Genomic DNA, 26,659 nt, shown 5'->3' with positions numbered 1-26,659 from the left:
GTGCCTTGAGGAACACCGTAGAAAAATTCATGCTATGATTTGGGATCAAAAACTTTTGACATTTGGAGATTTTGCTAAGAATTGCATTTTTCGGTGATTGTGTGTTGAGCACGTCTGTTCTGGAAATTGCTCAGAAACCCCATTATTGTCAATATCTACCTAGGAAAGCCATACATCCCCTGAATGCCCTGGCCTATATGTCTCTAGTTTGTGGTTGTAAAGTTTCATGAGGCTGTGATTATCCCAGAGGTCACAATGGAACATTTTATACATGAGTACAAGTTTTGAAAAATGGTCTCACTACAATCAAATAGCTACTACTATGGGGACTATTCATCATCACACATGAATACAATTGGGCTCATTGAATCCACAAGAGTCTCAGCTTTCCAGGCATGCCCAATTTATTACATTACGTCATTTGGCAGACGCTTTTATCCAAAGCGACTTACAATAACACATTTTTGTCAGCAATAGAGCAATCAACTATGGAGCACAGTCTATGACAACTACAAATTCTGAAGGAACAGTGGTACAAGTTTAGTTTAGGTTAGTAGTTTTTTTTTTTTTAGAAAGAGAGAGAAAGAAGTTAGATCAAGAAGGGCACAGATGGAGCCTGAAAAGGTGTGTCTTTAGTCTTTTCCGAAAGATCGGCAGTGATTCAGCTGTCCTGACCGAAGGTGGAAGCTCGTTCCACTATTGAGGTGCCAGGGACGAGAAGAGTCGAGATCGGGATGAGTGACTTTTGAGACCCTGTAGCGAAGGAGGGGCGAGGCGACCTGCACTGGTGGAGGATTTATGCAATTCCAATACGGTTTAGGGACCACAGTATGCACAAATATTCAAATAGAATAGGCGAAAACAACATATTTATAATGCATGCAAATAACTGCATGTTTTTTGCCGAAAATAAAAAGGTGATTAGCATAAAGTGGGCATGTATGTCTGTAGGGGAGACTCTTACCCTGCATCTAGGTTTTAAAACCAACCTTTACCTGAGCCAGAAACTTGAAGTGAAGACGCTATCCGACGCCTAACATCCTCTTCTTCTAAATAAATGTAGTTGCCGCTTCCAAATTGTTGCATAAAATCCATTTTTCTGTCTTTGAAAAAACAAAAATCATTCATATCTGGAGCAACCCGGACATACGACTCACCGTTTACTCAATAATGCCCCCCACATTTCCGGAATGGTATTGCAACTTGCTTGGCACAAACGCAGAAATGTAGTTGCAATACCATTCCGGAAGTGTGGGGGCATTAGTGAGTAAACAGTGCGCCGCATGTCAGGGTTGCTCCAGATGAATGATTTTTGTTTTTTCAAAGACAGAAAAGTGGATTTTATGCAACAATTTGGAAGCGGCAACTACAGAAGAGGATGTTAGGCGTCGGATAGCGTTTTCACTTCAAGTTTCTGGCTCAGGTAAAGGTTGGTTTTAAGACCTAGAGGCGAGAGCGGCATGGCGGATTGATGGGAGATGCTAATGGTCCCCGGGCGCTCCAGGCGAGACTCGTGGTAGGCCTACCCAGATTGCTCTGGGCCTACCTAGGCTCTGGGCCTACCCATAAAACCCGTCTCATTCAGATGATGGGGTGAAAGGTCAAGGGACCTCTTTGACTTTTTGTCTCGTCAAAATGTAGCCTAACTTTGGACCATTATCTAGGCTACCCCCCATTCCAAGCTAGCATGGCATGGTTGACTTGACACTTGGATGATACCAGCCCGCTACAGCCTCTGAAAGACAGTACAGTAAAAGGTCTCATTCCTGCGGTACTCTGCTTGATCTATTCTAAGGTAAGTGTCATGTTTTGTATCATGTCTCTTATTCGGTTAGCCTAAAATGTGCTGTGTAGGCTAACATGTTATAGGCTAATTTATACATCTTTACCCGCCAAAGCACTTACTTGGGTAGTAGCCTACGCTTACGAAGCAGGTGGCGGCAGGAGCTTTCGAGGAGCACCTGAAGGCAGCATTTTTGACACTGGCTCGCGCTAACCGGCGGGAGGGAGGAGGAGGGTGGTTCACTGACAGCTCGCGCGGGGACACGCCCGCCCCGCCGTGACCACAGCGGCTCGTCTCGTGCGTGTACACCACCCGTGCACCGTCTCCTCTCAGCGGGCTGAACCTGTCTGTCGCACTGCCTCCTCCGCTAGTTTGGACGGGATAACTTCTCATACAACTCAATGAACCTGCTGCCTGTTCTGCCCCAGACGGCTGTGGCTTTCCGCGTCAGTGCAACAAGAGAGATGTAAAGCAAGTTGTTGCACTACCGCATCTTCCTCTTGGTGGTACTGTATATGCTTCTGACATAACGACGAGCCAAGAAGTCACACACGGAGGTATTTCCACATTCTTTAGCGACTCTTTTGTGTGTTAGTGGGCCGTCGTTTATCATCCTCATTGATGAATGCAGGCTCGGTGCTACAGACAGACAGTAGCAGCCCTGCTGTCAGCGGCGACAGTCAGACAGACACTCGTTAATAATATGCTGCTGCAACTTAAGTCACCTCCTCCTCATATTGTTGTAGCCGAAAACAACGTATACGATATAACGTTGAACAACGTTGCCTTGTTGTAACTGTTCTAAGCTATATCCCTGTGTCGACTAAAATGCCCATTGGTAGGTACTAGCTGCAGGTTCATATTAAACCCTACAAGCTTGAATTGAAGGCAGGCGGATGCATATTATCAGCAGCAACTCAGGAAGAAGCCAACTTTGAACGTTTACAATCAAACGCAATCTTAAAGCCTATAACGTTAAAACACCAAATGATGTGTTCAGTTCAGTTGAGGGACTGTCACTGTAGCCTACTTGCTAATTTTCCAATTATCTTGAGGGACTCTCTCTAGCCTAAGATGATAATGCTCATGTGAACCACGTGACACCTGGGCCAGCAGGTGTGCTGCTGTGTCACCTGTGATGCTAATGTTTGGTAGCCTAGCCTTCACTCACAGGTCTGTTCAATGTGCTGCCTGCAGGATGCTTTGCTAAAACAAACCGGTCCTTCAGGAGTCAGGACACACAATGAGGCAGCTCATCTCAGATGAGGGAGCAAGCGATTGACCTCATCACTTATTGATAAGCGTAGAATGCGGAATGAAGAGCGACTGAGATCCAAACATGGACACACACTGCTCAGAGTTTTTCACCTGTCCTTCATTCCAGGTGACAATGCTCTTTTATTGGTCAGTCTGTGCTTTTCTGCCTGTCTCGGGTGGACTGTGTGCACTCTGCCACGCCCACTGGTATGATGCAGTAACACTTGGTAAAGAAAGCTTAGACTCTGTTGTTGTTGTGAGGTGTCTTTCCCTTCATTCTAGCCATTAAATATTTTACTACAGGTGAAAGTATCCAAGGCATGCTCCATGAATAGTTAAGTAATGAGTTAAGAAGCCTTTTTGTTGAACAGATGAATGCTAATGGCAAGTTTTGCTCTTACCTTTGGGTTTCGTGCATAAACACACACGCACACACACACACGCACACGCACATGCGCACACACACACACAGAATCAGGCGTGCCGACCGACACATCACTGAAGAGCATGGTGCCCTTCCCCTATCTTATAATTCTTTTGTGGTGTGTAGAAAATGCACAATGTGATAATTTATTGGTCCCTGTAGGGAAATTCAGCTTTTTGCTCGCCTGCCTCCACAGACAGGTCAGCTCGGTCAGGTCAGGGTCAGCTGCAGCACAGCGTCCCTGGAGCTGGCAGGGATCCAGTCTCTTGCTCAAGGACACTGAAGCAGGCCAGGTACTTGGAGACACGGGTCCTAGTCTGGTTGAAGGGCGGTTCTCTCTGTTCACTACTACACTCCCCCTGCTGCTACCCAGCTACACTCATGCCTTAGATATCTCCTTGAAGAGAGAGGCATGCCAACATAAGTCCAAAATGCTTGATCGTTCGTCACGTGACTCACATAATAGCTATGAGCTCCAGTCTAGCTAGTATAGTTACAGGAAGTAGTATAGTTACAGGAAGTACATGGTGGGCCGTTTGAATGCATAAAATAATGCTCATAAGTGATATTTGATTCTTTAAACGTCTTACCCGGCTTTTCAAAGTACATCACAATCTGTCCATTCTGCTGCAACTCTACAGCACTGCTTAATCCAGAACCTTACTTCCGGGAACTATTGCGAGGTGTAAAAAAAAAAATTCATTGGAGTGAATCGAGATGAGACAACTCTTATATCTCAATGGCTCTGGGCTTACCAACCCCATACCAAAAAGCAAGTTTAGTTCTTCTTTGTGTTGTAGACTAACTGCAGCAGCACTCTTTAGTCTTTATCAATGCAATAATCTGCTGCTTGCTTTTGAAGTGCAAGGAAGATAATTAGATTTGTGTGCACCTGTTAGATGATTTGTGTGCACCGGTTAGTTGATTTGTGGATTGTTTGGGTGGTAAAGAACTTTGATGCTGTGTGACCTTGAATTAAAGTACTTTTGTTGTGGTTGCTAATCAATGTCGTGTGAGTGCTTGTATGAATATACATGATTATGTAATACTAAGAAATGTGCTCACTAACAGTCAACATGATCTTATTGTCTTATTGATGTGTAATCATCTCTGTTCAATCTCCTCCATCTCCCTCTGCCGCTCTGTAAGGCAGCACAGAGGAAGATGGAGGTCCAGAGTGGCGTTCAGCAGCCGGAGCCCCTCCCCCCGGGCTCTCCTCCGTCGGGGGCCAATCAGCAGAGTGAGTCAGAAGACAGACCGCCGGACGCCAGCGCAACGCCCTCTGCTGACAGCCACAGTCAGGACGCTCAGACAGCCAGCCAGAAAGATGACAAAAAAGTAAGTCGCGCACACACACACACACACACACACACACACACACACACACACACACACACACACACACACACACACACACACACACACACACACACACACACACACACACACACACACACACACACACCCCCGCTGCCGCCGCCGCCATCTACTGCTGCTGTTCCTGTGTGATGATATAATTTAGATGGAGAGATATTTCGTCGTCCTTTAGGAAATGTTTCTTGTGCCTCACAGCGCTCATCAGACAAACACAATTAGATTACACTCCACACCCAGTAGTGCAATACTGATGGGCATACGTACTGTAACCACAACACACATCAACAGACACCATCACTACAAATCAACATAATATATCATCACACACCTGCTACACACACACACACACACACACACACACACACACACACACACACACACACACACACGACATATCACTCAGGCGCTCACACACAGGGTTCATTGCTTCAACACCCCCCCACCCCCCCTATTTGCCATGAATGATCTGTGAGCCCGGCTGGTTGGGAGTGATGGCAGCACTTTATATACTAGGGCTGTGGCGATTCACTTATCTCCCGATTCGATACTATCACGATTCTTGGGTGCCGATTCGATTTATATTGCGATTCTTAAGTATTGCGATTCTACGATTATTGCGATTCGATATTACGATTTATTGCGATTTTTGTTTATTTTTTTCTTTTCTTTTTTCAGTTTGTTTGCTTTTTTACACTAGATTAGAACATGGGAAAAGTTGAATCATACACTAGAGACTGTATATTATATATCATGAGTAGGGCTGGGCGATATAGTTAAAAACAGGGGCGGACTGGGATCATAATTCAGGCCGGCATTAGATACCAAGCAGGCCAGGCCGATATGGGCCGACGCGCGTGAAATTTGGGCCGTTTGAAGCCCAATTTTGGCCGTTTGAAGCCAGATTTGGGCCGTTTGAAGTCCAATTTTACAATGAGATGCACCCACTTTAACCCTGAAGTGTAATTATTACTTCAGACTAACTAATAAAGTAATAAAACCACTAGTAAACCAGTAGGCGGCGCCTGGCCTGCTGTTCAGTGAGTGGCCTGACTGCAAGCACCCAAAAAAAAAAAAAAAAAAAAATCTTTTTTTTTTTTTTTTTTTTTTGCGATTATCGATTCTGGAATAAAAGATCGATCCAAAATATCGTGACATTAAAAATCGCGATACTTAGGTGAATCGATTTTTTTCCCCACCCCTATTATATACCGTCTGTGTGTGCCTCAATATGTGTGATCAATGATGAGATGCTGTCTGTCTCTGCCTGTCTCGTGTGTTTGGAGGTAATACATCCTCTGCTATCAGAGAGAGAGACACTCATTCTTCTTCGTGTGTTTGTCTCTTTGAGTGCTGAAAAGCAAAGTTGCACAGCTGTTTGTGTGCATTTGTGTTGTTAGTTGTGTTGCATGTTGCACATGTCACATGATAGTCAGGACTCAGGAGCATTGATAACTGCAGAGAAGAGAGAGAGAGAGTATAATATCCAGTGGTGGGGGTAGTACCCGCGTTGGCCCACCAGTGTTCTTCGCCGTAAGAACACGTGAAACTCAGTTGGTGGTGCCTTTGCTCTTTTCCTTTAGTGCTTTCAGAGGTAGCGGCTAATGCGTTGTTATGTTGCCATGACAACAGTTCTATCCATACTGGTGAAACCACAGCTATGGCCTGTACATTCAAATCTGCTTATTTATGATGACATCGTCGTGCCGTGTGCAGTCTCCGTGTGTGAGTGCAGCTTCTCAAACATATCCACCCCCCCCCCCCTGTCATGTTGCCGCCCTCTAACACATCCAGAGTGACAGTGAAATCCTCGCTGGCTCGCCTCCAGCTCCAGCAACGTCAATCACACGTCTCTGGCAGGAGCCTGAACCTCTCTCCGTCAATCACGCCGAGAGGCACCACGGGCCTCAGAGCGGAGACGAGATAGCGCCAGAGCAAACACAACAGAGGAAAACATACAGTAGATGACTGGACCCGACTGCTACCGGGCGCCTCTGAGTGGGACGCTTGTCACGGCATGCTGGATCGATTTTGAGCGCTTTGAGACAAACTTTGAGCAGACATTAATCGTCGTTTCTCCTTTGGGGGCGTCATCTCGGCAAGGTGAAAAGGATGTTTGGACTGACGTGAAAAGTCCACTGAAACTGTGAACATATATAATTGTTTGGCGTGTGGCGCACCATGAGTGAAGGTGATGAGTCGTGCTGCTACTGTCCCTGCCAGCGTTGATTTCTCTCGTGCTTAAGCCGCGCTAAAGCTTCGGGTACAGTCAGTGTTGATGTTGTACGCAGGCTCTAAATGTCTTCTCTGTGTCTTTGTTGTTGCTGCATGGTGAAGCAATGAGGCATCAAGGCCTTAGTTAACTCCTGCGATGTTAGAGAGAAACTGTTGTTCCTCGCTGCACAGTGAGTGGCTCCTACTCACAAACGCCACTCTAACAATGAGAGAGAGAGAGAGAGAGAGATCTGGATTAAGCAGCACTGTCGAGTTGTAGCAAAATGGACAGTTTGTGAATCAAATCAAATTGAATCAAATTGTACATTATCAGCTTTATTTTAGCATTCAAAAGTAGCGTGATACTCCTTCCTGGCTGTTCATTGGCTAATGAGTCAGGCATTTTGGACCTCCGGCGCTGACGCCACTCTCTTACTAGATTGCTCTGGTGTGTGCCTGAGCGGCTGGCTGCCGCCATGCCATCGATTGGTTTGGAGAGTTTCCTCATCAAGGTGTCATTGGTGGAAGTGGAGCTGCTGTTACTGTCCTTGTTAAAGGGCGCCTGCCTGCCTTTGCACTGCCCTCCTGTTTATTGCTGGTATCATAGCGAGCGAGACGCAGCTCAGAACAGCTGTGGCAGACAGGGGTGTCTCTGCTGCTGTGCTGCTGTGTGCACTCAGCCGTGTGGGGAAGTCGGACTGTGAAACTCAAATTGGTTTGATTCCGCCCAGACCGTCCCCAGAATCTGAATGCTCAGATCTGGGCGCGGGAAGTTAATGTTTAATACTCCTTTTTTCCCCTCTCTCTATTCTAAGCAACTACAGACAACGTGTGGCCTTGAGCAAAGCATTAAGCTGCCCATTTTCAATAGTCAAATATGTCTTTCCAGTTTCCCTACACTTCAGGGAGTACTGTGACCATAGGCAAAACATGTCACGACTCGCTTCCAGCGCCAGAATTATTGCCAGGCCCAGCTGGTCAGGTCACATGACCAGGCCCAGCTGGTCAGGTCACATGACCAGGCCCAGCTGGTCAGGTCACATGACCAGGCCCAGCTGGTCAGGTCACATGACCAGCTGTAACCCCGGATGCTAATTTGGCACGTCCTCTTTTCACAGCACTGCTGTGTCAATGCTGTGTCAATGCTGTGTCAATGCTGTGTCAATGCTGTGTCAATGCTTTGTCAATGCTGTGTCAATGCTTTGTCAATGCTGTGTCAATGCTGTGTCAATGCTGTGTCAATGCTGTGTCAATGCTGTGTCAATGCTTTGTCAATGCTGTGTCACTGCTGTGTCAATGCTTTGTCAATGCTGTGTCAATGCTGTGTCAATGCTGTGTCAATGCTTTGTCAATGCTGTGTCAATGCTGTGTCAATGGGAGGCGGGATCAAAGGAGGTGAAGCAGGCGATTTTGAAAGCAAACGGAGAGCTTATTTGAGCGTCTCCAAATGAGCCGAATAATTGTTACATGTACAAGATGTTTGTTTTGCAAAAGAAGAAGCAATGATGTCTTGCAAAGATCCACCATTATTCTCTATAGACCTTATTTGCTAACCCCGGACGGCGCCATATTGTTGACATACCGTCCTGCAGCTGACAACTATATAGTAACGGCCTTATTGTCGTTTCTGTTCCATTACAAAATGGCGATAGTGATGACAGCAATAAAAAAAAACAGAGTTGTTGTTTGTATGCTGCTGTTAATGCCTGTAATAATAAACAAAAGAAAAAACGAGATGAACAGACTTTGCAGTGAGGAGCTGTCAGAAAGTTTCACCTGTCTCTCCCAACTATCCACACACATCTCCTGTGCTGCTGACGTATCCTCCGTCTCACTCCGTTCACATCTGTGGACGGTAGAGATAGAAACAAACCACGGGGACTTTATTGCTGTCATTACTACAGCCATGCCTAACGCAGGTCACCGTCCGAACACAACAGGAACGATACAGGTAACGCTAACGGCGGCTAGCTTCCTATAAACGCTGCTCTCACATAGGCTGTCACTTGAGAGCTGCAGCGCTATGTCGAGAACATGGCGGCGGTGGGCGTGCCCGTACGTGAGTGACGTCAATCGAATAAGGTCTATATTTAACTGCTACGCTGCACAGTACAATATGTGCAGAAACAGACAGGTGTGCCTCTCACTGTCAAAGTTAACATTTATTAATATATATATATATATGTGAGGTCTCCAGACCAAATTTCAAGCAGAAGGCCACTCATATATAACCCGATCACCCCCTGATGTCAGTCAAGTTCTAGTATGACGTGGTCAGTCAAAGTCCAAGTATGACGTCTGCACCCCCAAGTCCTCTTTACCCGTGGATAATCGCCGTGGATCTCTCAACGCTCCGGGGATCTCCTAGCCTATGCAGATGCCCTCCTCTTCCCTCAAGAGCAACTGGCCTCTCATGATTGAAATATATATATATACGTATATATGAAAAAACAAATATATATATATATATATATATATATATATATATATATATATATAGATATATATATATAGATATATATAGATATATATATTTTTTTATAGATATATATTTTTTTACAACACGCCTTTTTGCATCTTTCACTGTCTGGAAAAGTGTTCAATTGAGCACTCTCCGCCTTAGAAGTTGTTATTGTCGTGGTTGTTGTGTTCACTCATTTCCATCCTCAACCATACAGCGTCACAGTAAAATCAGGGCAGTTTCAGGTGTGAATGTTAGCCTATGACTGTAACACAGGGTGGTGCTGATGCTGGAAAAACAGCTGGCATGTTCACAAAACCTGTGGATACATTTGAAGTAAAAAAGGAAAAAGAAAACAGGCAACACACTATAGTTGCTCTCAGTCTGTGTGTTTATGGCTGCAATTAGTACGGCCATAACTAGTGCTGTTACTTGTTAGCACATTGTTTTAGCACAGCTGCGGTTTACTATTGTCCATCTAGATACTGTGTGGAAGAAATGATAGACATCACAAGAGAAAATGAAAGGAATTGCATTTTCTTTTCTTCTTCTTTTCAATTTCACTTGGAACCAATTTTCTGGACATTTATTTACATTTGAGTGATTCGTTACAGTATATATGTGCAACCAACCAGCAAATATACAATGAGAAGTGGCAGAGTGCCAGAAGCCAATCAGATGTGTGTATAGTTAGTACATATATTATCTCTCTCTATAGTATGCTCTCATTAGAAGCAGACTGCACTGTTTGAGGCATGTCGTGTTTATCCGCTTATCCGTGAGAGAAGTATATTTTCTTGTCACGGGGAACCTGATGTTAAAGGAGAACTAACCTCCAAAACACTTTTTTTCAGCTTTTAACCAATATATATGACTTTGGGGGTGATGTGTGAAGAATTCTGGTCAAAATTTCCACATTTGACACCAAACTGTTGCCATTTTACCATTTGTATCATTTTTCAGCAGCATATCTGGCATAAGCGCCCTCTTAGGGTCAAAGACTGCTTTTTTTTTTTTTCTCAAATGAATGGGAGATTAGGAACACTTTGACGTCACAGTGTTCCCAAAGACTATGGGATTTCAAGATAATTACTCCCCTACCCCCCCTGTACCCTTTCGGCTCCTCAGAACTCCAAGCCTATTCTTATTGAAGTTTGTTCTTAAAATACTGAACCAAACGTCGTCAAAGTTGGCACATGTCTTAATTATAGTTAGTTTCCCGCTGAATGTGTCATTACTTTATTGATATCTTACCTGGATAAGCTCGAATGATGATGTTTATATTATCAGTCCGAGTTGCAAGCACTGTCTCCAGTCCAGGCAGGCGAGAGTCGTACTGTTACATGGACGAGCCCCAAGCTCCGCGGGCGCGCGCAGCAGGCCAGCAGCAGCTGGGCTCTCTGTGCTGTGCTGAGAGCAGCAGAGAGCAGTCTGATATTTCCGCAAACAAATATGGTCGCAGTTTAGCGCACATGTAAAATATAACGCTATACTACGACGTGACAACGTGACAAAGCTTCTCTAAACATATCGGCTAATATAATATCATCACTGTGTACAAGCAACGCCAACTTTTATGGAAATCAAGTCAGCAGAGCAGAGCGACTGGCTCTGTCTGTGTGTGTGTGCTGCTCGGGGGGATTCGCATGGGAACAGTGTGAGGAGGAGAAGAGCTCTGCGCTGCCTCCTGCGCCCCCCCAAAACGCAAATTAAAAACGGATTTCATTGCGCGGTTTATCTCTAGTTAGACGAGGGAATTACGTGGAGAAATCTCGCATTGTGTTACCCCAGAGCGAGAGGTTTGTCCTCACTGTGTGCTGTGTGCTGCGAGCAGCGAGGCTCTTAACGTAAGTTTAGACAAGCCACATGCAAGCCACGCACACACACATGGGACAAAATGGGACAAAAATAATTAAATTTCTAGTTCGCCACTGAATGGCCAAATTGATATAACTATCAACCATTTCAGGATTTTCTGTTTCCATACAGGCCACCAGCGTTGGCTAATTGTTGATATTTATAAAGATATCGCCCCTCTCAAATAAATTATTTTTGAGGCAAACTGCAAACTGTAATGGCGTCGATTTCCGAAAAAAAATCTGGACTTCAACACAGCCAAAGAGTCCAGTATAGACAAGAGCATATGTCATTTCTTGGTTTTTTCCATAGGTATTTTCAAATCACTGTTCTAATACATATCTAGGGGGTTAGTCCCCCTTTAACGACTTTAGGCATCACATTCCAGCTAATATTAAGATAGTGCTAATTCCGTTTTTTGACAGGTCCTGGCGGTAGAGTCCCCATTCCATACAGAAAAAACCTTACCGCCATGATGCTACCTGTCAAATTGTCCTTGAACAAGATAATGAATGACTCATTATAAAGTTCTCTGGATGAAAGTGTTAACTGTAGGGAAAACAAGCCTCGGGTGAAGTTTTCCTTTTCACAAGTTGGTTGAGCGGAAGGTCTCTAAAGTGACCCTTTAGCTTGAACCTTTAACACGGTTCCCTGCCCCTTCACCCCCACCGCGACCCCACCGCGACCCCCGCGTTCATCCATCTCCAGAGACCAACGCCACTAATTGAAGTACATGACCTCTGAAGCACCCTGAGGCTTTACAGTCGGTTGCATCCCTCAACCGCTGCAGCGTGGCTTTGTGCTTATTATTCTGCCATTAGCTTTGTGTAAATCTCACGGCGCGCCGGACGATCAGCGCGCTGCGCGCTGCTCTGAGCTAACTGCTGATTTGAAAATAGTGCTCTAATTGGTGTCATAACAGCCTGGTGACCTTTAACTCATTAACGGCACTGGGAAGCAGAGGGAAGCTTAAGACCACACTGAGGTAGTTGGCTTGCTGAGTCTGCACTTTTTATAATTGCCCTCTGTTTTAAGTGTGTGTGTGTGTGTGTGTGTGTGTGTAAGTGAATGGGTGAGCGAAAGTGAATGTGTGCATCTGTGTTTGTGTTTCTGCGTTTCAACCGACATCGTTTATTTCATTTCTCCTATACGTGAAATGGAGTTATGTATTCCTAGTAGCCGTGGTAATTTGTGTTTTCTTTCCATTTAGGAATGACTCATTTGGGATATAGCTTTTTAGGCGTGGCGTGGAATAGTTGCACCAGTGATTATACTGTTGTACTCGATTGCACAAATGAGAAGCAGCAGTCAGGAACAGAGGATGCAAATGATATTAAATTGCTCTGAACAAAGATTTTGTGTGCACTTCCAAATGTGCGATCAGCAAAGTCAAAATCACGCTTTGCTGATTCTCGTTAGCAGCAAAGATTGAATGCATTTTTTTTTATCAGCTTGTATGAGCAGCAGTTTGAAGTGTAACTTCTTTGACCTTGTGATGACTTGTTCTCCAGATGCTCTTGGAGTGTTTGCCTAATGGCTTCTTCTCACTCATCAGGACTTTTTAAGCTGACTAGTGAAGCAGATGGCTTCTCACCTTGCTCTGCAATTTGCCGTTCAACGGCAGCGTGACGGGTGGAGCTGTCATTCACTCTACTACTGTTTCTTCTCTCTTTTTACTGAAGAACATTCGCTTATTTTTAGCTTCTTTTTTAATTTATTTAGCTATTTAGCCTGTAGAGACAGGAAACCTAAAGTGGGCCCACTGTTCTTATTGCCAGTTTCAAAGAACAAACTTTGAAACTGGTCAGCAGTTAACATTTTCGAAGGGCTAGCTGTTAGTCAGAATGTACTTTTCTCACCCCAACTACATTATTCTATTAATAGGAAGCACATATTTTAGCTGTAGGCTATGTTGCACACACCTTTTGATAGAGATGTCACTTAGGCAGATAATACTGTAAAATGGGTATAAAATGTGCATAAGGGGGAGTTGCTCCGTCTTCTCTGTCAGCGCTGCTGGAGTGAGCAGAATGTGGAGAAGTGAGGTAAATGCGGACAGACAACCTGAACAGCACCTCCACAGCCCCCCTCTCTCTCACCACTCCACAGATTACCTGGCTGCTAGCTAGCCTAGCGGGGCCCAGATAATTACCTTGTGTTATTTCTCCTCCCACACGTTGCTTCTGAAGTCGCCGCTGCCTGGCTGCCTAAGCTCTAATAGCATCCCTGCATGCCATCGATCCCACAACCATCCTCCGGATATGAATGGGCTGGGGTGCAGGGGTGATATGAATGGGCTGGGGTGCAGGGGTGATGAGGGGTTGTGGGGGGGGGGTGATATGAATGGGCTGGGGTGCAGGGGTGATGAGGGGTTGTTGGGGGGTGATATGAATGGGGTGGGTGTGCAGGGGTGATGAGGGGTTGTTGGGGGGTGATATGAATGGGGTGGGTGTGCAGGGGTGATATGGGGTTGTGTGGGGGGGGGTGATATGAATGGGGTGGGGGTGCAGGGGTGATGAGGGGTTGTGTGGGGGGGGTGATATGAATGGGGTGGGGTGCAGGGGTGATGAAGGGTTGTGGGGTGGTGGGGGGATGATATGAATGAGGGTGGGGGTGATGGGGGGATGATATGAATGAGGGTGGGGGTGATGGGGGGATGATATGAATGAGGGTGGGGGTGGTGATGGGGGTGCAGCTCAGGACTGTCCCAAGCCTCCGCAGGCTATTATCAATGCCTGATCATCATGGAAAGAGCACAATACTTAAATGCATTAAAGTGCAAAGTATGTGCTCTTTGCAGGGGGATGAATTGAACCTGTGTCTGCTTCTCTTCCAGACACATTGAACCTGCTGTAATAACTCAATGATTTCCTCTGCTTCTGTGGAACAAGCTATTCTTCTTACAATAGAATGGACCTTTAAAAAAGCCCTGTCTCATTTTGTGAGGAAAAGGGATGGCTTCTCCACTCAGCTCCATCAGGAAAAAGCAACTTAAACTGGGACGACAATTGCAGCTTTAATAGTTTCAGACACGTTGTGATATTTTTATCCTTTTGACAGCGCAAATATTCACTGTCTGCCACGCAGCCAGAGTGTTTCAAGGGAAAGGCTTTTGGAGATGTTGCCTTGCAGAGAGCTGAGATCTAACTTGAGCCAGAAGGGAGACAATGCAGGACCACAAGCGTACGTGCATATCTGCATCTGTAGCTTTTGTGATCATTTCATTAGCATAATACTATCCTGAGTTTGATTAGAAGTTCTTTTATCTTTTAAAGACAGACATCATCACTGAGCTTAACACGTTAGCAGTCACAACACAACATATCTAACTAGAAAAGTGCACTCAGTCAGTAGAGTGCAGATCCCCCCCAGGCTCCGCCTCCTCGTATCTACACAAAATAAGGGAATTTGTCTTTACTCGAAGGACTCAGAAATGTATTTATTTCTCAAAAAAAGTGTCTCATAATATACGTGTACAGCTCCAGCCACAGTTTATACTGCTCATTCAGCTCTGCACCAATCAGCACACTGCTCGTTCAGCTCTGCACCAATCAGCACACCTCTGTCTGCAGCCACACGTGCGCCACCGCTCCCTCACTCGCTCGCCCACAGTCACTCCGCTGGCTCACCGTTAGCCAATCAGATGGCACACTGCAGCTAAAATACGACTGGTGCCTCAACTTGTCAAGAGGGCTCTTCAACACAACTGCTAACAAAACCTTCCTTAACTTGCAAGCTGCTGTACAGTAAGTAGCTTTCCAACCATTCTAGCTACATACTGTATGTTTCCAACCCACACGCCCCACTGTTGGCTGATTGGTCCAGTAGTATGCACGATTAGCTTCAGACAGACAGACAGACACTGTACACTCTCTCTCTCTCTCACACACACACACACACACGCACGCGCGCGCACACACACACGTGCACACACACACACACACACACACAGACCGAATGCATGATCTCCAGGCCTTCGCCTGGCGGAGATAACAAGTTCTAAATAAAGCAAATAAGAGATGCCTCTTCAGAGCAAGTAGTTGACAGAAACAAATGACAGAAGTAATTTGTCATCATGTGCGACGGTAGATACAGTCAAGCTTTCTGTTCTGTAAGCAACTTGCTTCTCTGCACACGGTGTGTCACACAGCAAGCATGACTGGACTATATTGCAGTCATGTGACGTGGGTTAGCAGTAGCAGTCATGTGACGTGGGTTAGCAGTAGCAGTCATGTGACGTGGGTTAGCAGTAGCAGTCATGTGACGTGGGTTAGCAGTAGCAGTCATGTGACGTGGGTTAGCAGCAGCAGTCATGTGACGTGGGTTAGCAGCAGCAGCACTTGGTTTGCTGACTGTGGTCAAGTCTTAGTCCATGCTCAGCTGTATTAGGGGCAGCTGATCATTAGCGAGGAGTTAAAAGGACAAATTACTTTTAGAACCATTTCTCTATTTGTGGTTCCTGATTGGATCATGGATGCCTCCATTCCGGCCCATATGGCTCAATGGACTGTGATATGATGCTTCCATGGCATTCATGGCAATGGAACATCTGCACAAATGGTGTATAATATTCATTCAGTGCATTTTGAGACTCAGGCGTGCTATTTGTAGAGACTGTATTTCTGTCCCTGCCTGCTATTTTAGTGCATTGAGTCTTTTAATCTGTTCTACAAAAGTGGAGATGATGATCAAGCATGTCAAATTGTGTATTTTGTAGTCATGTTTTGCGACGCAACCTCTTTTAGTGGCTCTATTTATCTCTCATCAGTGCATTTTATTTGACTCCCCTGTTCAAAGCATGCTACTGTAAGTAGACACATGGGCAGGCATCCGCACACTCACACGCACACACATACACACCTACACACACACAGACACACACACACACACGCACACACACACACACACACACACACGCACGCACTTGCGGCACGAGCACACACACACACAGACACACACACACACACACACACCCACACACACACACACACACACACACACACACACACACGCACACACAGCAGATCACAGGGACCTTATTAGCTGCTGTCACAACACATTTATCCCTCGTCTGTTTCTGGGAGCCGTCGTGAGCAAAAGGTTGCTCTGTGCTGCAAAGTGGCAAAGTGGCGCCTCACAGTGTTTTTCATCCTCTGTAATGGAGAGCGATGGCACGGGCCCGGGCCATCTCTCTATCTGTGGCCGTGTCCAAACCCGGCTCATTTCTGCCCTAAAATAGCCCTGCTGTCAGCTTGCCTTAGTGGCCGCGCCCGCTGAGAGCCAGTGAGGGGGATCAGTGCTGGTTGGAGTGTGTAAAGACACGGTGCTGCTGGTGACACGTTGGGATCACCGTCCGCTCCTAATCCGCCCGCCGACACAGCTGACCTCAGCAGAGTGACCTCACTGACCTGTGGACTCCGGTCCAGCCTGAGCTCAACATCCTGTCCTGTTCTTCACCCGCGGCCTACTGGATACGCTCACAAGCTGCACACTGTACTCTCTCACAAGCTGCACACTGTACGCTCTCACAAGCTGCACACTGTACACTCTCACAAGCTGCACACTGTACACTCTCACAAGCTGCACACTGTACTCTCTCACAAGCTGCACACTGTACGCTCTCACAAGCTGCACACTGTACGCTCTCACAAGCTGCACACTGTACACTCTCACAAGCTGCACACTGTACACTCTCACAAGCTGCACACTGTACACTTTCACAAGCTGCACACTGTACACTCTCACAAGCTGCACACTGTACTCTCTCACAAGCTGCACACTGTACGCTCTCACAAGCTGCACACTGTACGCTCTCACAAGCTGCACACTGTACACTCTCACAAGCTGCACACTGTACACTCTCACAAGCTGCACACTGTACGCTCTCACAAGCTGCACACTGTACACTCTCACAAGCTGCACACTGTACACTCTCACAAGCTGCACACTGTACGCTCTCACAAGCTGCACACTGTACACTTTCACAAGCTGCACACTGTACACTCTCACAAGCTGCACACTGTACACTCTCACAAGCTGCACACTGTACTCTCTCACAAGCTGCACACTGTACGCTCTCACAAGCTGCACACTGTACTCTCTCACAAGCTGCACACTGTACACTCTCACAAGCTGCACACTGTACACTCTCACAAGCTGCACACTGTACACTCTCACAAGCTGCACACTGTACACTCTCACAAGCTGCACACTGTACTCTCTCACAAGCTGCACACTGTACACTCTCACAAGCTGCACACTGTACACTCTCACAAGCTGCACACTGTACTCTCTCACAAGCTGCACACTGTACGCTCTCACAAGCTGCACACTGTACTCTCTCACAAGCTGCACACTGTACACTCTCACAAGCTGCACACTGTACACTCTCACAAGCTGCACACTGTACACTCTCACAAGCTGCACACTGTACACTCTCACAAGCTGCACACTGTACTCTCTCACAAGCTGCACACTGTACACTCTCACAAGCTGCACACTGTACACTCTCACAAGCTGCACACTGTACACTCTCACAAGCTGCACACTGTACGCTCTCACAAGCTGCACACTGTACGCTCTCACAAGCTGCACACTGTACACTCTCACAAGCTGCACACTGTACACTCTCACAAGCTGCACACTGTACGCTCTCACAAGCTGCACACTGTACACTCTCACAAGCTGCACACTGTACACTCTCACAAGCTGCACACTGTACGCTCTCACAAGCTGCACACTGTACACTCTCACAAGCTGCACACTGTACACTCTCACAAGCTGCACACTGTACACTCTCACAAGCTGCACACTGTACGCTCTCACAAGCTGCACACTGTACGCTCTCACAAGCTGCACACTGTACGCTCTCACAAGCTGCACACTGTACGCTCTCACAAGCTGCACACTGTACACTCTCACAAGCTGCACACTGTACACTCTCACAAGCTGCACACTGTACACTCTCACAAGCTGCACACTGTACGCTCTCACAAGCTGCACACTGTACACTCTCACAAGCTGCACACTGTACGCTCTCACAAGCTGCACACTGTACACTCTCACAAGCTGCACACTGTACACTCTCACAAGCTGCACACTGTACGCTCTCACAAGCTGCACACTGTACGCTCTCACAAGCTGCACACTGTACGCTCTCACAAGCTGCACACTGTACGCTCTCACAAGCTATTGGTTGAAACGGTCAGTTACAGGTGGCTGTGTCCAACAAGTGTTTCTGTGGAAATGTGTAGTGGACGATGGGTTTGTGCGTTGGTGTGCGTGTCTGAGTCTGAGTGTGTGTGTGTGTGTGTGTGTGTGTACATAGTACATATGAATATTAGGGGGTGGGGGCGGGAATCGATACAGCATAGTATCATGATATTTTGTGTGGCAATATATCATATAGCAGTGGTGGCCAGTAGTGGGCAGTGGTGGCCTAAAGGTTAGAGAAGCGAGCTTGTGACCGGAAGGTCGTCGGTTCAATCCCCGGGACCGGCAGGATAAGTCTGGGTGGGGAAAGTGAAAAGGCAGCGCTTGCCCCTCCCTCATTACCACCACTAAGGGTGCCCTTGAGCAAGGCCCTTAACCCCAAACGCTCAATGCCAGTATTGTGATATTTCATTATATAAATTGTCAAGTGCATCATGCAACATTTATGACAGGTTTTTATGACGGTGTTGGTCAGCCTGTCTGCTTGACAATCCCATTTTGCGGCAATAAAAATGATTGAATCGAGATGAACAGACTGGAAACTGTATCTCATTCATTAGTTAAAACCATTATAGTTTAAGCTGTGATTGATTGATTGATTGATTGATTGATTATATTTATGGATATAGCAGAACAAAATCCAAGGGATAGACATGTAAAAGTGTGAACACTTATTTCCAACATGATCCCTGGTCTTATAAAAACAGGACATACGGTCACACATAACATCAAATAAACCAATTAAAATAATCAACAAAAACACACAAGGTCAATAACCATGACAACGGAAGGCTTGCACATTACTCTAGTTTACTCAGCAATAATTTTTTCAGAAGGTTTTTAAAACCATTCAGAGAATTGGCAGATTTAATTTCGTATCTTGTTCCACTCCTCTTCCCCGGTATAGAGAAATGTACTTCTCCCAACTTTGCTTTTCAGATTGGGTAGTTTCAAGTTTGCTATGCTAGCTCTCGTGTTCAGGCTAGAGGTGCAGCCGTTTATTAGTGGAGGGGATATGTGTGGATGAGATGTGTGTGGACGAGAGTCACCCTATAGGCCACCTGGCCAGCCACTCCCCAATACTATCGTATCATGACTTAAGTGTTGTGATAATATCGTATCGTGTGGCATCTGGTGATTCTCACCACTATTAAATATGCATATTTATGTGTTGATAAAAACAATAGTGCACATCCCCCCCCCCCCCCCCCCAATATTGCTTGCAATATTTTGTAGGATACATAAAGACAGAATATTTTTTTAAGCCATTTAAAACAAGATAAGGGGGGATAAGAAGGCTACTGGTATTGTTTAGCATTTGGTGTGTTCATGATGAAATATTTGTCTGATGTGCAGCTTGATTTGTGGGCCAGGAATTCGGCACAGCATGAGAACAGCATGTTTATGAGACCATCTGGAAACGCCTTCCCTGTGATTTAACAAAGAATGCTGCCTCGTGCAATTTCATTTTTCCCCCAATTAATTATGCCTCCCATGTGTGTTTCCTGTGTGTGTGTGTTTTCATTGTGTGTTTGTGTACTCACGGATATGTGCGTTCTATGTGCGTTCTTGTGTTTGCTGTGTGTTTAGTGCACTGCACTGTGTGGTGGAGGGAGGCATACGTGTGTGTGTGTGTGTGTGTGTGTGTGTGTGTGTGTGTGTGTGTGTGTGTGTGTTGAGGTGTTTTTTGTGTGTGACTCTGTGTCTCTGGTCACTCTCACTTTGTGCTGACTTGGCAGGAAAGGAAAGGTCAAAGAAGACCTGTGCTGAATAGTGTGCGTGCCAAACGTGCTAGATTAGCCATAGTCTAGATGCCGGTTTTCAGAGAGTGAAATTCTCATTTCATGAACAGAGTTTGGTCCTGCCAGATAATATAGTAATTTCTGGCTCGAGACCAGTTCATGTAGTTGATGTGGCTTTCAAAGTCATCAAATGGTTGTGTACAACATGTGCAATGGATGATTGTTGGTGGTGGGGGACATGATATGCGGCCTGACAGATATTGACTCGGAGGGAATGTTAATGGATTACATCTTTTACTAAGCAATATGTGGCCTGTTTTCTGCTTATTTTGCATCGTAAATCAGATCTTATTAAATATTGGGTACACGCATCTGCCTTGCACCATATATTTAATCTTTTTCAGCTCCTCCCCTTTCCTGTCTCATTTTCTCTTGTACATTATGTGTGTGTGTCCATGGCCACCGTGCTGCTTGCATCAGAAACCATTCATTGCATTAAGTCTCAGCACAGCAAAAAAAGGGACTGACCCCAAAAGGTTAGCGCAGATAAAGCCTTATTGCACTCATTAAAATGAAAGACTCTGATGTACTAATCGGCCGCTCCAACATCTGAAATATGGAGGTATAATGAGGAATCATCTGAAATATGGAGGTATAATGAGGAATCATCTGAAATATGGAGGTATAATGAGGAATCATCTGAAATATGGAGGTCTAATGAGGAATCAGGGTGTGAAATATGGAGGTCTAATGAGGAATCATCTGAAATACGGAGGTCTAATGAGGAATCAGGGTGTGAAATATGGAGGTATAATGAGGAATCATCTGAAATATGGAGGTCTAATGAGGAATCATCTGAAATATGGAGGTCTAATGAGGAATCAGGGTGTGAAATATGGAGGTATAATGAGGAATCAGGGTGTGAAATATGGAGGTCTAATGAGGAATCATCTGAAATATGGAGGTCTAATGAGGAATCAGGGTGTGAAATATGGAGGTATAATGAGGAATCATCTGAAATATGGAGGTATAATGAGGAATCATCTGAAATATGGAGGTATAATGAGGAATCATCTGAAATATGGAGGTATAATGAGGAATCATCTGAAATATGGAGGTCTAATGAGGAATCAGGGTGTGAAATATGGAGGTCTATTGAGGAATCATCTGAAATATGGAGGTCTAATGAGGAATCATCTGAAATATGGAGGTCTAATGAGGAATCAGGGTGTGAAATATGGAGGTCTATTGAGGAATCATCTGAAATATGGAGGTATAATGAGGAATCATCTGAAATATGGAGGTCTAATGAGGAATCATCTGAAATACGGAGGTCTAATGAGGAATCAGGGTGTGAAATATGGAGGTATAATGAGGAATCATCTGAAATATGGAGGTCTAATGAGGAATCATCTGAAATATGGAGGTCTAATGAGGAATCAGGGTGTGAAATATGGAGGTATAATGAGGAATCAGGGTGTGAAATATGGAGGGATAATGAGGAATCATCTGAAATATGGAGGTATAGAGGAATCAGGGTGTGAAATATGGAGGTATAATGAGGAATCAGGGTGTGAAATATGGAGATAATGAGGAATCAGGGTGTGAAATATGGAGATAATGAGGAATCAGGGTGTGCATTTTTACACTGTTAATTTGACGACTGTTGGAGATGAGCCACTTATAGTGTGCAAAAAGAGAGGAAGAGATTGATCTGATACATCCTCCCTCTGTGCAAATTACTGAACGGAAGGAAGTGCTATTTTACACACTGCAATCAGCCCCCATTAAAGCTTCACTTGACTTTGCAACTCGTGCCAAATTAGCCTTTTGTTGTGCACTGCTGTACCGCAAATCTATCTATCTATCTATCTATCTATCTATCTATCTATCTATCTATCTATCTGTCTGTCTGTCTGTCTGTCTGTCTGTCTGTCTGTCGATCGATCTATCTTTTTATTCAAGAATATATTGTTCATCTTTTTCTTCAAGAATATATTGTTTTGTTACTTCCACTTGACACCTGGCACAATTCAAGCCCGACAGAGTTCCGAAATTGCGGTTAAATCAGGTGCAGAATTGGAGACAGCTACCGATGCAATTCTGCTTTTTGATAGTCATGTTTTGCGCCCTCCTCTGTAGATCGGTGCATATACTGTGTGCATCGATGCACACACTTTCCCCTCAGCTTTTGATGATCAGTCCCCTAGAAGAACATCTAACCTCACCTCAGACAAGATGGTTTTGTCTTTTGTCTCATTATTGTGATGATTAACCACGGTGACGTCACGGTAAAGCACAAGACGGGCTTTTCCAGGCCATCTCAGAGAGCAGACAAGTCACATGGGAGGATGACCTCCGCTCTGTTCTGTCTGCACCAACAGATGCTACAGTGTTTAGCCGTGACATGTGCACTCAAATATTTCCATTTGGACAATCTGTTTCCATTTGGAAATGTCGTATGATTAATTATAATCAAGCCCTCTTCTTACCATCAATATTTTCCAGTGTTTAGATGAGACTTGGCTTGCAATCTCCATAACATCTTGAGGAAGCAATAAGATTGTCAGATTTTGTGCGCTTTTGTGTTTTAGTGAACATTTTACACTGCTCTATATGCCTCCAAACAAATTAAATCCTAAAATAGAAAGCAGAAACGAGTAAAGATTTAACTTATTAAATCCGCTGTTGTATAATATTTTGTGTGTTGCAAAGCATGCATGTGTGGACTCAACAGTGAAAGCATTTTACAATGTGTGATGATAGGAAACACATGACTGTGAGGGGTGTGGTGAGTGTTGCTGAGGATATTAATTGGCTTTACTTGATGACAAGCAGGGGAGTGTAGGTTTGATTTGGACGTTGGTAGGGACACACATGGGGGACAGGATGTATGATAGACTTTTTATGATAGACTTTGACCATTTCATGTCCTCTAGCAGCTAGAGGACATGATAATTAGCTAGATAATTAGTTTATACATAGTTATGGTGGCCTGCATGCCTGAGGAGTGAGACAACATATGCCTATGTGTGCAGACTTCATTAGTCGAGTGGGCTATTGGGTATGATTATTATACATCATCAGCCTAACAGCATCACCAAGTCATTATTCAGCCCCTCCACCTGCCTCTCCTCCACCTGCCTCTCCTCCACCTGTCTCTCCTCCACCTGTCTCTCCTCCACCTGCCTCTCCTCCACCTGTTTCTCCTCCACCTGTTTCTCCTCCACCTGTCTCTCCTCCACCTGCCTCTCCTCCACCTGCCTCTCCTCCACCTGTCTCTCCTCCACCTGTCTCTCCTCCACCTGTCTCTCCTCCACCTGTCTCTCCTCCACCTGTCTCTCCTCCACCTGTCTCTCCTCCACCTGTCTCTCCTCCACCTGTCTCTCCTCCACCTGCCTCTCCTCCACCTGTCTCTCCTCCACCTGTCTCTCCTCCACCTGCCTCTCCTCCACCTGTCTCTCCTCCACCTGTCTCTCCTCCACCTGTCTCTCCTCCACCTGTCTCTCCTCCACCTGTCTCTCCTCCACCTGCCTCTCCTCCACCTGCCTCTCCTCCACCTGTCTCTCCTCCACCTGTCTCTCCTCCACCTGTCTCTCCTCCACCTGTCTCTCCTCCACCTGCCTCTCCTCCACCTGTCTCTCCTCCACCTGCCTCTCCTCCACCTGTCTCTCCTCCACCTGTTTCTCCTCCACCTGCCTCTCCTCCACCTGCCTCTCCTCCACCTGTTTCTCCTCCACCTGCCTCTCCTCCACCTGTCTCTCCTCCACCTGTCTCTCCTCCACCTGTTTCTCCTCCACCTGCCTCTCCTCCACCTGCCTCTCCTCCACCTGCCTCTCCTCCACCTGTTTCTCCTCCACCTGCCTCTCCTCCACCTGTCTCTCCTCCACCTGTCTCTCCTCCACCTGTTTCTCCTCCACCTGCCTCTCCTCCACCTGCCTCTCCTCCACCTGTTTCTCCTCCACCTGCCTCTCCTCCACCTGTCTCTCCTCCACCTGTCTCTCCTCCACCTGTCTCTCCTCCACCTGCCTCTCCTCCACCTGCCTCTCCTCCACCTGCCTCTCCTCCACCTGCCTCTCCTCCACCTGCCTCTCCTCCACCTGTCTCTCCTCCACCTGCCTCTCCTCCACCTGCCTCTCCTCCACCTGCCTCTCCTCCACCTGTCTCTCCTCCACCTGCCTCTCCTCCACCTGTCTCTCCTCCACCTGTCTCTCCTCCACCTGCCTCTCCTCCACCTGCCTCTCCTCCACCTGCCTCTCCTCCACCTGCCTCTCCTCCACCTGTCTCTCCTCCACCTGCCTCTCCTCCACCTGCCTCTCCTCCACCTGCCTCTCCTCCACCTGCCTCTCCTCCACCTGCCTCTCCTCCACCTGCCTCTCCTCCACCTGCCTCTCCTCCACCTGCCTCTCCTCCACCTGTCTCTCCTCCACCTGCCTCTCCTCCACCTGCCTCTCCTCCACCTGCCTCTCCCCCACCTGCCTCTCCTCCACCTGTCTCTCCTCCACCTGTCTCTCCTCCACCTGCCTCTCCTCCACCTGTCTCTCCTCCACCTGTCTCTCCTCCACCTGCCTCTCCTCCACCTGCCTCTCCTCCACCTGCCTCTCCTCCACCTGTCTCTCCTCCACCTGCCTCTCCTCCACCTGTCTCTCCTCCACCTGCCTCTCCTCCACCTGCCTCTCCTCCACCTGCCTCTCCCCCACCTGCCTCTCCTCCACCTGTCTCTCCTCCACCTGTCTCTCCTCCACCTGCCTCTCCTCCACCTGTCTCTCCTCCACCTGCCTCTCCTCCACCTGCCTCTCCTCCACCTGTCTCTCCTCCACCTGTCTCTCCTCCACCTGCCTCTCCTCCACCTGCCTCTCCTCCACCTGCCTCTCCTCCACCTGTCTCTCCTCCACCTGTCTCTCCTCCACCTGCCTCTCCTCCACCTGCCTCTCCTCCACCTGCCTCTCCTCCACCTGCCTCTCCTCCACCTGCCTCTCCTCCACCTGCCTCTCCTCCTCTGACGTATGTTACCTGGCTGGACTGCTTCTGTCACCTGACAAAATAACACATTGATGTCTCAGGACCACAATGGAAATAAGTTTGCTGACTTTATTGTGATATCCTGATGAATCATTTTATGCTGTATGCTTGTTGGTGTATTGTATTTTTTTTAATTTTGTCAAATACATTCATTCATTCATTCATGCTATATGAAGAGTGGAGGTGTATGGCTTAGTTGAGTATTATTATTATTATTACTATTATTATTGATTCTGCAAATTAGCAACTCAGAAAATATATTCCTCGAGTTACTTACCTTTTGACTTGTATATACAGTACTACATATATATTAAATAAAATCCTCATGTTCACCTTTCTTTTTTGGCTGCCATCCTGACTGAGCAAATCATTGAATTAGCCAAATTTACAATCACACACACATGCACACACAGACACACACCCCTCTCAACATAAACCACCATGTAAGTACTACTTGCGGTCTTCGTTCGTCACAGACGCACGTGACGCATAAATAAACTAACTTAACTAACTTAAAATAAATCTTTAATGGCTAAACACAACTGTTACTGATAATAGGATGGAGTCTTCACTTGCATGGTGACGATGCGCAGAGGTTTGGCTCTTGTTGTACACAGCCCACAGCGTGGTAGAGAACATGATGAGTTAACATTGGCGAGACACTGACGGACAAAACGACGTTTATTGTCAATCAAAATAATTGCTAGGGACATTTCAGAGTCTCTCTCGTCCCTACCCAATTCTACGCCCATGATGACAAGGACCAGAGCCCAAATCAATCTGCTCAAATATTAAAAACATCAAGTATCTCAAAATAACCCTGCTGACAATGTTTCATCTGAAGTCTCATGGGTTTCATTTGGCGAAGCATTCACAAGATTGATCCCAGATCAACGGATCCTCATTTTGGAAAATGGTTTATTTTTAAAGACACATTTGAGTGAAAGGATATATAGATGTTAAATTGATCCTATATTGCAGGGTACAATCAACAAATATTACAAATGGAATAAGATATAGATCAGCCATTCCCAACCGCCAAATCAACGAATGTATGAGAATTACTGTATTTCTACATTGTTTCAATGCCGTTATTTAATTTGCAATCAATTATTCGTTAATTAGCCTATTGCAGACGGCCCCTCACTTTGTTTCTGATTTCTGTGTGGTGCTGATGGACAGCTCTTTTTATCGTCCTCAAAGGTTAATTTAGTCTAACTTGATTCAATAGTAATTAGCTGTTCAGCAGTTAATTACGAGCTCCTTTTATCGTTAAAATAAAAATGTTGAAGGAGTTGAAGTAAGTGGTGCAT

At 46.0% G+C, this 26,659-nt stretch overlaps 1 protein-coding gene across 1 annotated transcript in view; it reads left to right on the top strand.

The window, feature by feature from the left end:
• Window positions 1-4,628: 4,628 nt before the first annotated feature.
• Window positions 4,629-26,659, top strand: part of LOC310784904 (uncharacterized protein) — a gene marked incomplete at both ends in the record, with an annotated part of 287,352 nt that continues 265,321 nt past the window's right edge. The window contains one exon of the mRNA XM_083645934.1: window positions 4,629-4,802. Coding sequence (XP_083502060.1) covers window positions 4,629-4,802 — 174 coding nt within the window. The remainder of the gene's footprint in view (window positions 4,803-26,659) is intronic.

Source organism: Poromitra crassiceps (assembly GCF_964638095.1).
Source record: "Poromitra crassiceps genome assembly, chromosome: 11".
In the NCBI taxonomy this organism is placed as follows: domain Eukaryota; kingdom Metazoa; phylum Chordata; class Actinopteri; order Beryciformes; family Melamphaidae; genus Poromitra; species Poromitra crassiceps.
This window is presented reverse-complemented; position numbering and strand designations above follow the sequence as displayed.